At 32.2% G+C, this 12875-nt stretch overlaps 1 protein-coding gene across 1 annotated transcript in view; it reads right to left on the bottom strand.

Moving 5' to 3' along the window:
• The window catches only part of LOC116861903, a 204307-nt gene that overhangs the window by 157294 nt on the left and 34138 nt on the right, over positions 1 to 12875 (bottom strand). The window contains exons 2-3 of the mRNA XM_032848784.1: positions 8035 to 8198; positions 487 to 525 (exon numbers count right to left, since the gene is read on the bottom strand). Of these exons, the coding sequence (XP_032704675.1) occupies positions 487 to 525; positions 8035 to 8198 (203 nt within the window). The remainder of the gene's footprint in view (positions 1 to 486; positions 526 to 8034; positions 8199 to 12875) is intronic.

Here is a 12875-nt window from a genome sequence, read left to right on the forward strand (position 1 = left end):
CTCTCTCTCTCTCTCTCTTTCTCTGTCTCTCTTTTCCTCCCTCAAACACACATACACACATACACACACACACACACACACACACACACATCATAACTAACACAGAAGATAAAGGAGGTGACAATGTATTCAACTACCATGATATCCAAAAGCCCAGAGCCAAAAGAGATCAAGTGCTAAAACTTTTACAGAAACAGAATTAAATATTATCCATGCAGAGTGAACCAGTAAGTCATCCAGATGTTTCCAGCCGGATATTTGGTATACTGTGAAAAGATACCATTTGACTCACTTTTTCCCACATTGTAGGCAGCTGTTAATAGTAGCAATTCCAAGACAATTTAGTAACTATACTTTGAACCATAAAATTATAAATCTCAGTACATCCTGCCCCATCACACTTGTCTTTAGTATTGCAACAAATAATTTTTTATTTAGATTTCCTCAATAAATTTTTTGTTGTTGTTGCTACTATTGTTTTCTTACCTGATCTTCTCTTTGCATATCTTTCTTTTCAACTTTGTCCTAAGGGGGAAAAAACCAAGACAATTTAATGGAGCATATACAGTCAAAAAGAGGAAGCTGTATTTTAAAGAGAAGTTAAGCTGTTAGTAAAAGTAAAGATAAGGTGAACTATAATTTATGTTCAGTGAGCTTCAACTCTACTTCTATGAGAATTAAGCTTAAATGCATGACATACTAGTATTTTAGTGCAGTTATTTAATTATCTACAAGTTGTATTTACATCCAACCAACATATCTATATCTCACAAAATATTTATGTTTGGAGACACTTTGTAAAACAGCTCTTTAAGATAAAAAGAAATTCCAATTTCTTAAGCTTCTGGCATCTCTCCCATAAGATTACTGACCGTCCTTCTAAAATAATATGTTAAGTATTTAGTTTCCACCCCCATGCCCTAAGAAAAAAATCACCTGAGTCTGAAGACTTGCACTCTTGGCAATTTCATTTCTCAGAAAAGAAAAACATGATAAGAACAGTTTATCTGGTCCAAATTTTGAGCAAAAAATAGCTATTTATGAAACCTAGAAGCCTTGGGAAAAAGTGACCATGTCATATCATCTTATAGTTAGTAAGTAGTAATGAAGGAAGGGAATGGTAGGCATAGTCAGACACATGTCTTGCTATTAATAGAATGACATTTCCAAGCAGCTGTCCGAATAGTTCAAGTCCCCCATTATAACTGTAACTTACCTCAGAGTCAATATAAAAAACCAACCAGCTAACAATTCTGGAATTTAAATAATGACGAATGAACTTGAGGAAATTCCTGCTCTATAGGCTACTTTAGTGATAAACTGCCTAGAGTGAGAGAATAACACAATTTCCTTAACTTTTGTTTTACCATGCAGTCAGCCATTGTTGAACCCAGATATCTATTCAAACAGTGGCCAAGACATTAGTTTTTTATATTACACATCTTTAGTCCTTATATTTAACTTTAGTTTCTATTAAGAGTAGAAAAATGAGATTGTAGAAGAAAGACCAAAAGATAGCATTATTTGGATTTCTCAGCTTTATAATTATGTAAGGTTTCCCTCTTGGAAAATTAAAGAATAGAAGGAAAGGAAGATGACCTTTAATTGCAAATATATATTGATGATAAGTCATAACAAGAACTATAAAAACTGACAGATATGAAAATAAGTTGTGTTGGCTTTCTTCACAGGACAGAGAACCATTCATTTATTTCTGGGTAAAAAGGAAGACGACTGAAATAATTGAACACTGAATTTAGTTCATCTTCAATATAATTATAATGAAGAATGAATAGAAGATAGAAAAAGTGGTAAAGTAATAATGTTTTAGAACATAGAATTAGTTAGCCAATACTATGATGCCACAGAAAGCAGAGCAAGACTCTGTCTGGTTTACATTCATAAGCAGTACCAGTTATTTTCATATCTAGGTATTTTCTCATTCCCACTATAATTAAAGAAATTTAATTTTAATACAAGTTCCTCAAATTTTGTTATCCATTAACACGTTGTTCTGGGGCATGTAGTAAATAAATTGAGTTTTTTTTCCCCTTTCTATTTGTTGTTTAGAGCTATTGAAGTCAAACTTCCTTATACTGGGAAAGGAGCAGAAATAAAGGACATTTTAATGAAAAGTTTGCACATCCCAGAAAGGTTTCTATTTCTGAGATGAGAGATAAAGATTTTGAATTTTTTTTCTTAGATAATCTCCAAGGAAGTTCGTTGCAGGTAAAATTAACTTGAATGAGTTAAGTCTTGAAACCGAAATCAGTTAATGATCTTTCCTTCTGACTGTTGAGCAGTAAACCATCTGCTTTGTCATCATGTAAATCACATTCCATTCTGTTAACATGGTTACAACTTACCACCATTTGTTATAGCAACATGGGACTAAGGAGCAACTGGATGTATTTTGAAAGGAAGCTGTACAGTAATCTCTATATTTCCCAGGTTTAAAGCAAGGAACAACAGTCTGAGTGTCTGAAAACACTGTCTGCCTGTCTGATTTTACTGGAATTTTTTAGTATGCATTATGAATTAGTTCCACCATGGAAGTAAAGGTGTAGACATCTTTACATCCTTCTACTCAACATTTCAAGAGGAGTCCTATAGGAAAATAAAATAAATTTTCAAATGTCTAGTATTCTATTCCAAACTTCAAAGTACATGTGATTTTATATAAAACCAAGCAACAGTGGCATAAGGAAGGCAAGAGTGTTTTTTCTTCTGTTTCTCAATTTCTCAGATACAAGAAAATATTCCATAAAATAAACTTTAACCCACACTTGATGACATATTCTATAATGAAAAGTTGGATAGAGGAAATAACTTAGAATGATGGATTCTGCCCTAGATTTAAGCATAAGCTAGATAAACAAGCTAAATTCAGAAAAGAACATAGAAATAAATTAATTTTCCATATGATAAAAGGACAAACTTATTTGGATTATATGTAATTTTTGAAACATGATTATCATTATTCCTTCTATTTTTTCCATTTTTGAAAAATTTATATCCTATTGATTATTTCCCAACTGCTCTTTTTCTATAATAAGGATCAATTGTAAATCTTTGGAAAGGCTTTCCAAACTCTATAAATGGCACTGATAGTAATTACGGTTATCTGTGATACTAAAAGGACATATTAGAGAGCTATAGTTCAATGAATTCCTATTACTTGATTCTAGACACAGAAACTTCCCTACTCCTCTGAGGGACATAAATCCTTGCATTCACGAAGCTGAATTTCTGTTTATAATGATATTAACTTATCATGTTTGTCAGTAATTATCTTTACATAACTTAAACCTTAATTATATTAAATACGATTTTCATTTATTTACTGCCAAATGAATGAACCTATCTATAAATATCTATAACATCAATAATCTGTTTCCTTTGGTATTGTTCTTGCCTGGTACTGGTCTTTGTAATTAACTCAGAGAGATGAGAAAACCCAGGTGCAAAAAAGATCTACCGAAGACAGATTTTCAACTTCATGCTTTGATGAAAAATCTATTGAGTACTTCCTCACTGCATGGGGATATGCAGTTTAAAAAATATAATTATACATTGTCATCTTCCACCAAATATTTCTCTGTCTTTCTAGAAAAGAGAGACCTTTCACCAGGGCCATAAATGTCCTACTGAGCTTTCTAATAAAACATGATACTACTTTCTCAATCAAGGAAAGATGAATATGGGTAAGTATAAAAATTCAACAATTGTTTTCTTCTTGCTTAGCTGATTTAAAATATGCTAACTGGGGCGCCTGAGTGGCTCAGTCATTAAGCGTCTGCCTTTGGCTCAGGTCATGATCCCAGGGTCCTGGGATAGAGCCCCGCATCAGGTTCCCTGCTCAGCAGGAAGCCTGCTTCTCCCTCTCCCACTCCCTCTCTGCTTGTGTTCCCTTTCTCACTGTCTCTCTCTCTCTCTGTCAAATGAGTAAATAAAAATCTTTAAAAGTAAATGAATAAATAAATAAATGCTAATTGGATAATAGCAATAGCCCATGAAGCAAATGGTATATTTAAGAAGGGCCCAACAAAAGTAATACAGATAAGTTTGTTATGTTTGGTTAACTTATTTCTCTTTATCAAACAATTAATTTTTAATGTATGAAAATAGTTTGCCTCAAACTTTACTACCCATAAGACTATAATAGAATTTCTTTTACCTCTTTGGTAATATTTTACCTTGCTGACGTTGCCCTCCTCAGATATATATCTCCCTTAACTGCTGGTGATTTCCTCGCTCTTTTGATAGCCTCTAGATCCCTCTCATTCATTCTCGCCTTTGCCCACCTTCTTTTCTTCTCTGGTATCTTCTTTGAGTGTAACAATACTGAGCCAGACAATCTGAACTTTAAACCCATCTCCATCATTTATTCATTAAGCAATCATGGAGCAAAACAAACTCTATGACTCTCAGTTTCTTCATCTATAAAACAAGCATGACAGCAGTTATCCATAATGTTCTTTTTTTTAAAAAACTCATCCTTTAAAAATATCTATTTCGTATGTGTTTTAGACTGCCTGACATTCTTTTCTTACCTCTCAGTTGTTAAAATCAGAATAGAATACAGAATGGTACTTTATAAATTATTCCTGCTACATACAGTCAAGTTAAAAGTCAATAATAATATGAAGTAAAGTTAAAGTCAATAATATTATATTAAGATTACTACTTCAAAATCTTCAAATCGAGCTTTCTTTTCTTCTCCAACATTTCCCAAGATTTCCACTATCACCTGACGTTGTGTTAGCCTTCAAAACTGTATCTCTATATCTGAATTCCCACCCTCTAACCACACATAAACCATATTTTAAATCTAGAAAATTATAATAGAGAGTGTTAAAACTGATAATTTTATACCATACTTTATATCTACACTTCTTTAAGATTTTATTTATTTGACAGAGAGAGAAAGATCACAAGTAGGCAGAGAGGCAGGCAGAGAGAGAGGGGGAAGCAGGCTCCCTGCTGAGCAGAGAGTGCAATGTGGGGCTCTATCCCAGGACCCTGAGATCATGACCTGAGCCAAAGGCAGAGGCTTAACCCACTGAGTCACACAGGCACCCCTTTATCTACACTTTTAATTTTATCTTTTATCTTATATTTAAAATCTATATGCATGTGATCCATGTAGCTACTTTCTACTTGATATTAAAGAAATTATGATGGATTTCTATTAAATATATGTCAAGAAGAATAGTTATATTTTACAATTGCTGATGTCTTCTCTCATTTTTCAAGTTTCATCCCTCCGTGAAAGCACAGAAATAAGATAAATACAGTCCTCTTTACTAAGAAATCATTTGTTATTCAGATCCTGTCTCCTCACTACTTTTTCTGTTTATTTCCAGGTCATACTTTTTGAGCATTTTTCTTCTAATGGGCTTAGCATTTATTCCACACTGGAAGTCCCAGATATCCAGTTAAAATATGATGATATATGTAAGATAGGATATGATATGATATGATATGATATGATATATGATACTTGGCTAATTTTCAGAATTTGAGTCAAAAGCAGCTTTACCAAAAGTCATTACTCAAACAGCTATATGAAAACTTATCTATTACCTTTAGGAACATGTGTCCCTTTTCAGTTTGATCTTTCAAAATATTATCACAACCTGTACCTTAGGGACCATATAAACTTATAAAATACCACATTACATTGATTGGAGAAGACAAATTTATTTTTGAATTCTAAAATTTCCTAAATCAGGATGTGATTGTTTATACATGTGGGAAGAAATCATTGGACTAGCTCAGTTGGTTGCTTTTTTTTTTCTTTCAAAGGGGTAAATGAAATAATAGCACACTTCAATGACTGCATCTTAAACTCAATGAAATATTTTTATTCAGACAGATCCCAGAAGATAAACATGGTCAGGAAACATTTAGAGGGTATAAGTTTTTAAGATCTTCAGGTTCATATATACCTCAGTAATTTGACTGAAATACTGACACATTACAAATCTTTTCTTTTCCCTTTTAATCAAAAGGATATCCTTTAGAACATGCTGTGAAGGATGGGTAACATGGTTACATAATCACAAGAATTTATGAAATTATCTAAGAATAGAAACCGTTCTGATGCCAAGATATTCTAGAGAATGGCTAGCCAGTTAAGAGAAATTGATATTATTGGAGTTTTCCCCCTATCAAATATTTCTTTTTTGTCCATCCAATATTTTTAAATGGTATTCTACTCTATAGGGAAAAACTACTTGACCTCTTAACATAATCAATAGTCTCCAATATGTCTTCCATATAGAAATAAACTTGTATTTAAATTGTATGGATGGGGGGTTATGGACATTGGGTAGGGTATGTGCTATGGTGAGTGCTGTGAAGTTTGTAAACGTGGAGATTCACAGACCTGTACCCCTGGGGGAAAAATATATATATATATATATATGTTTATAAAAAATAAAATTATATAAAAAAAATTAAAAAAAAAGAATAAATTGTATGGATGACTGTTAAAATTAAACCTTTTTAGGACTGACACACTAAATTTGTTTAGTCAGTATATAAGGGTTCTCATGGTGTTTATTAGTAAGTAGTCTCAATTGAATACCTAACTTAATGGGATATAAAGTGTAATCAAATACACATATTGTCATACTACTGTAATGACTAAGATGGAAAAGATACCCAAGAGGTACTTCAAAAAGGAGTACACAGCATCCCATTGCAAAAATGAGTGAGGACCTGAATAGGCATTTTTCCAAAGAAGATATACAAATGGACAAAAGACACATGAAAAAAATACTCAACATTACTAATTATCACAGAAATGCAAATCAAAAACCCAACAAGATAGCACCACACAGCTGTCAAAATGGCTGAAATCAAAAAGACAAGAAATAACAAGTATTGGTGAAGGTGTGGAGGAAAAGGAACTCCTGAGAAGTATTGGTGGGAATATAAATTGGTACAGCCACTGTGGAAAACAATGTGGAGGTTGCTCAAAAAATTACAAATAGAAATACCATACGATCCAATAATGCCACTAGTGGGTATTTACCCAATGAAAATGAAAATACTACTTCAAAAATATATATGCAACTCTATGTTTACTATAACATTATTTACAATAGCTAAGGTATGGAAACAACCTAACTGTCCACTGCTGGCTGAATGGATAAAGAAGTGGTATATACATGCAATGGAATATTATGCAGGAACAAAAAGGATGAAAGCTTGTCCTTTGCAGCAATATGGATGGATCTAGAGGCTTTTATGCTGAGTGAAATTGGTCAGACTGAGAAAAAATAGTTTTCAAGCCTATCAAATGAAAATGTGGAAAATGAAACTCATTAGACAAAATTAGGCATATGACATTTCTTGAATTTCTCAAGTAACTGAAGGTCCTCAATCAATATTTGTTGAGTAGATAGATGGATTTTGATCACAGCCCTGAAATAAGGAAAAACTCCACGTTTTCTTCATCTTTGTTAAACAGTGCCAGGTATATTCTTTGTATTTATTATTGAGTTGTGGGTTGACTTAGCTATTATATAAAGTGACAATTCTATTTCTAGATGCAGAGACATCTGTCGAGAATATTGTGTCTGGCCCTGATAACCCCTTACCATTCTTCAATTCATTTTGAGCCACGGTAGATACAGCAGTCTTCTCAATCCTTTGATCTTATAAAAATTTGTAAATTTATTTCCTAGAATCTCCATGTCTGACTTTCAATTCTGGGAAGCAGAATACCCTTGAGTTTAGGCAGAATATCCTTGACTTTTCCCAAGAATGATGGGACACATTATCCTCAAGGCAGAACAAGAAACAACAATCACTTCAGACAGTGCCATGATTCAAATATAGGATTAAGAAGGGCCCACAAATTTTAAGTACAGTAATGAAAAACCATATCAATCATAAATACTTTTGAGTTGAAAGACAAAACTGCAATTCACTGTAAAGAATATAGTATCAGACAGAAGCACAATCTTCAATTATTACTAGTTATTTAGAAAGAAAGGCAATATAGAACAGTGTTATATTCACCTTTTCACAAATATTAGCAACTGCTTTCAATATGATGTCCTGGTGGTCAGTCCGGGTTATGCTAAGATCACTAAGTTGTTGCCGGGTGATATTAAGTAGTTTCTCTCCATTGATTTCTGCTCTTTCAAAATTTTCTCCATAGACTGGAAAAGTACAATCCAATCCTGAAAAAGACAAAAGAGGTAGAGATTTCAAGGAAAATAAAGTCTGTGCCTCCTTGTAAAGATAACTATATGCTTCTATAGTATAGAATTACTTGTGAAAATAAAATAAAATAAATTAAATTTTTTTAGAAACAGAATTACTTGTGGATTTTTATCATTATCAATGAGCTATTTACTGTTTTTATTCCAACAGTCCACCTTAAGTGCAGTATCTTTAGTTAGGCTTAGGAAGACAAATTTTTGTAGATGCTTACAGAAATGCTTAAGTAAAAAATTTAATTAATAAATTAATTAAATATTGTTATAAGTATAAAATTTAATTAACAAGAGACCCAGTTAAAGTCATAGATTATAACTGAAAGCATATTTACAATGTTATAATAATATCTAAGATGGACTTAATTGAACTGAGATAAAATGTGCTTTTTGATTTGTGATTGCTTTCACATTTGGAATTTTATCAATTAAGAATCTATAAATTAATATATGTGAACTATTTTGGGTGGATATAATCTCTTGGGTAAACTGCTTCATAACTATAATTAAAATAGAAAAAAAACCAAAATATTCAGATATATATTTTAGTGAACTTCTGCCATATCTTTAGCTTTATTTAGAAAGAAGTAATTAGAGGATCCAAAAGTAACATGATATATTACATGATGGTGAAAAATTAATATAATCTGACATAAAAGTAGGTTGAGCTATGATAACTAAATGTCTCAGAAGACTAAATAAATTATCATTCTTCTTTGGTTATACATAATAAGAGTAGGAGTACATTGGAAATGGTCAAAACTTAACTTATTATTTTTTTGAAATTTGATGTTGAACTTCCTTGTGAAAGTGAGTGTGGCTAAAATCCTGGAAACTAATGTTATAAGTTGATTAATATAGATCCCATTACTTTGTTTTTTCAAAAATAATTAACTTAGGAGAATGTTTACCTTTATAATATCTTTAGATAATTTGATAATTAGATAATATAAATATTTCATGAGGAATACTTAAACTGCTTTTTAAACTTACCAAGTACTTTGCAAATATATACTTCATTGTACTTATATGTTAATTAAATAATATTGCATTTTTATTTATTAAAACAAGTCTTATTAATGACTGCTATTAAATTTACTTTGTTTCTTTTTATTTATTTATTTTCATTTGAGTATATTTGACACACAAAGTTACATTAGTTTCTGTTGTACAACTTAGTAATTTGACAAGTTTATACATTTTGCTATGTTTACCACAAGTACAGATATCATCTGTCCCATTACATCACTATTACAATATCACTGACTGTATTTCACATGCTTTGTTTATTTTCATGACTTACTCATTCCATAACTGGAGGCCTGTATCTCCTTCTCCTCACCCACCTTATCCAACCCCTCCACACCCTTCCCCTCTAGCAACCATCAATTTTTTTCCTCTGTTTTTATAGTTCTGATTCTGTTCTTTGTTTCTTTATTCATTTTCTTTTAAATTCCATGAGTGGAATCATATGGTATTTGTCTTTCTCAGTCTGACTTATTTCACTTGGCATAATACCCTCTAGGTCCATCCATGTTGTCTCAAACAGCACTGTCTCATCTTTTTATGGCTGTGTAATATTCCATTATACTTATTTTATATATATGTATATATATACATGCATCAACACATATATATATATGTACACATTTTTCTTATCCATCTTATACATTATATGACATAACACTGTATATAATACATAATAATATACATTACCTATATTATATATATTTATTCCTACTACATTTTCCTTATCCATTCATCTATTGATGGACATTTAAGTTGCTTCCACGTCTTAGCTATTGTAAGGAATGCTTCAATAAACACAAGGGTGCATAAATACCCAAGAGTGGAGTTATTGAATCATATAGCATTTCTATTTTTAGTTTTTTGAGGACCCTCTATACTGCTTCCCATAGTGGCTATACCAATTTACATTCCTGCCAACAATGCACAAGAGTTCCTTTTTCTCCATATCTTCACCAACACTTGATGTTTTTTGTCTTCTTGATTTTAGCCATTTTATAGGTGTGAGGTGATATTTCACTGTGGTTTCAATTTGCATTTCTGTGATTAGTGGTGTTGAGCATGTTTTCATATGTGTGTTGGCCACCTGATGTCTTTGTTAGAAAAATAATTATTCAGGTCCTCTGCCCATTTTTATTTTTTTAAGTTTTTTTCTGCCCATTTTTAAAAATTTCTTTTCAGCGTAACATTATTCATTGTTTTTCACCACACCCAGTGCTCCATGCAATCCGTGCCCTCTCCAATACCCACCACCTGGTTCCCCCAACCTTCCACCCCCCGCCCCTTCAAAACCCTCAGATTGTTTTTCAGAGTCCATAGTCTCTCATGGTTCACCTCCCCTTCCAATTTCCCTCAACTCCCTTCTCCTCTCCATCTCCTCTTGTCCTCCATGCTATTTGTTATGCTCCACAAATAAGTGAAACCATATGATAATTGACTCTCTCTGCTTGACTTATTTCACTCAGCATAATCTGCCCATTTTTTAATCAGGTTTTTTGTTTGTTTGTTTTTTTTTTTTTTTGGTGCTTGTTGGTTACGTTCTTATTACAATCTGCCCTTAAAGCTGTAAAACTATATTTCTTTTATTTTAAATATTTTTATAAGATTTTATTTATTTATTCATGAGAGACAGAAAGACAATGGCAGAGGCAGAGGGAGAAGCAGACTCTCCATGGAGTAGGGAGCCCAATGCAGGACTCGATTCCAGGACCCTGGGATCATGACCTGAGCCGAAGGCAGTTGCTCAACTGACCGAGCCACCCAGGTGCCCCTATTTTAAATTTTTATAATTCTCAATCCCACATATTTAGAATGGCCTTATCCTTGATTACTCATAAATTAGTAGTTTCTCATTGCATTCACAAATTTAAAAAGTAAAGCCACCTGGAATAACTCAACTTCTATCAGTTTATTTATTCAGATTTCTCACTTCCCTCCCTTGGAGCTTTATAATAGAGAATACTTCTCTGCTCCATGCTATAAAATAATCAGTAATGTTATTCAGAGAGTTACAAAGTACCTACCTAAACTTGGGTGTATTTCTCTCAACTTATTTTTCAAGTTTATAACTTCCTTTCATTAGGTAAAGAGAATCAAGTATTTGATTTATGAGAGTACATATTATATGAATGGCTAAAAGTAAATTAAAAAAGAGGAGAAATTATCTTCTTCCCACTGGATATTGTTTCCTGTCTTGTTGAAGATTAATTCATCATATATTAGTGGGTTCATTTCTGGGTTTTCTATTCTATTCCATTGATCTATGTGTCTATTTTTTGTGCTAGTACTATACTCTTTTGATCACAACAGTTTTGTAATATAATTTGAATTCCGCAATTGTGATGCCTCCAGCTTTGTTTTTGTTTTTCAAAGTTTGCTTTGGCTATTTGGTGAAGCTGTGTAACTATGTCAAAATAAATTTGAAAGCTCAATTTCTAAAGGTACTCTTCTTATTATAGAAGAGTTTACAGTACTTGTTACATTTGCTAAATATGATTTAAAAAATAAGCAGATTTGTATGGGTCAGTTTTTATGCTAGGAATTGGCTAGGAGAAAATTATATATAGTTTTATCCAATAGGATAATGTATAAAAGTCTTATGGATGATGCTCCTATGTACCTGAAACTTTACTCAGGAAATATATTTAAATGTTGAATGACTTATCAGGATTTTATCTTTACTCTTCATGTGTGTATGGTGAATGAATAATAATGCCTTGACTATTTCACACAGCCCAGGGCCACATTCTGTTTTATAAACTGCAACAGGTACTTGCACTAAAATGTAATATATTGTCAACAAGACTGTAGAACTAAATTAAAGAATTGTGATATATGCAAATATAATTAAAACAACAGTCTCTAACGATGATTGAGTATCTGATACAGTAAGTGTTAGTTATTTGAGCTTGGTTTCTCTGCCTTTGTTTTTATAAACCTTTTTATTAAAACTTCCTTAGAAAGTATATGGACCAGATAATAAATATGGACCTGAAACCAGCTCTATGGCTTCACCAAGAAATAACCTGCATGCTTTGATTAAGGGATTTTTGATGGAATCCATACATATCATTTTGCTTTCATTTAAACATCGGCCTTTTAAGTCATTAATGTCGTAATTAACAAATTGGTCTGATAAACATATATCAGGTTAAAAGCTTGCTAATCAGAGACATGGTCATTTCTTAAAAGAAGCATAAAGACAGAAGCAGCTAAATGTCATGATGCAAAACAATCCAAGGAGAGATCTAGCAAGCCTAAGAACTGATTAAAATTCCACAACTGGCATGCCGTTTCAAAGCAATACCATCAATGAAAAGCAGAAATCTCATTCTCAGTATCTGGCACACAGTCTTCCAGGTTTGTAAAACTATCTGTATTTTGATATACTTTCACACATTCATGATAGTGATATCCAAATTATTGCCAAGGATAAATTTTATGATTGAATACTAAGTTATCAATCTGAAAATCTGTGACTTTCAAATTGATTTTTATGGCATACACATCCACACCTACCCAGGATTTATTTTTATCCCTTGTCATTTTGTCCCATCAAAGCTTGATATTAACAATATTGATTTACAAGTTTGAGTCACAGTATTATTCTTAAAT

This window comes from Lontra canadensis, unplaced genomic scaffold, assembly GCF_010015895.1.
Source record: "Lontra canadensis isolate GAN:19392208 unplaced genomic scaffold, GSC_riverotter_1.0 scaffold209, whole genome shotgun sequence".
In the NCBI taxonomy this organism is placed as follows: Eukaryota; Metazoa; Chordata; class Mammalia; order Carnivora; family Mustelidae; genus Lontra; species Lontra canadensis.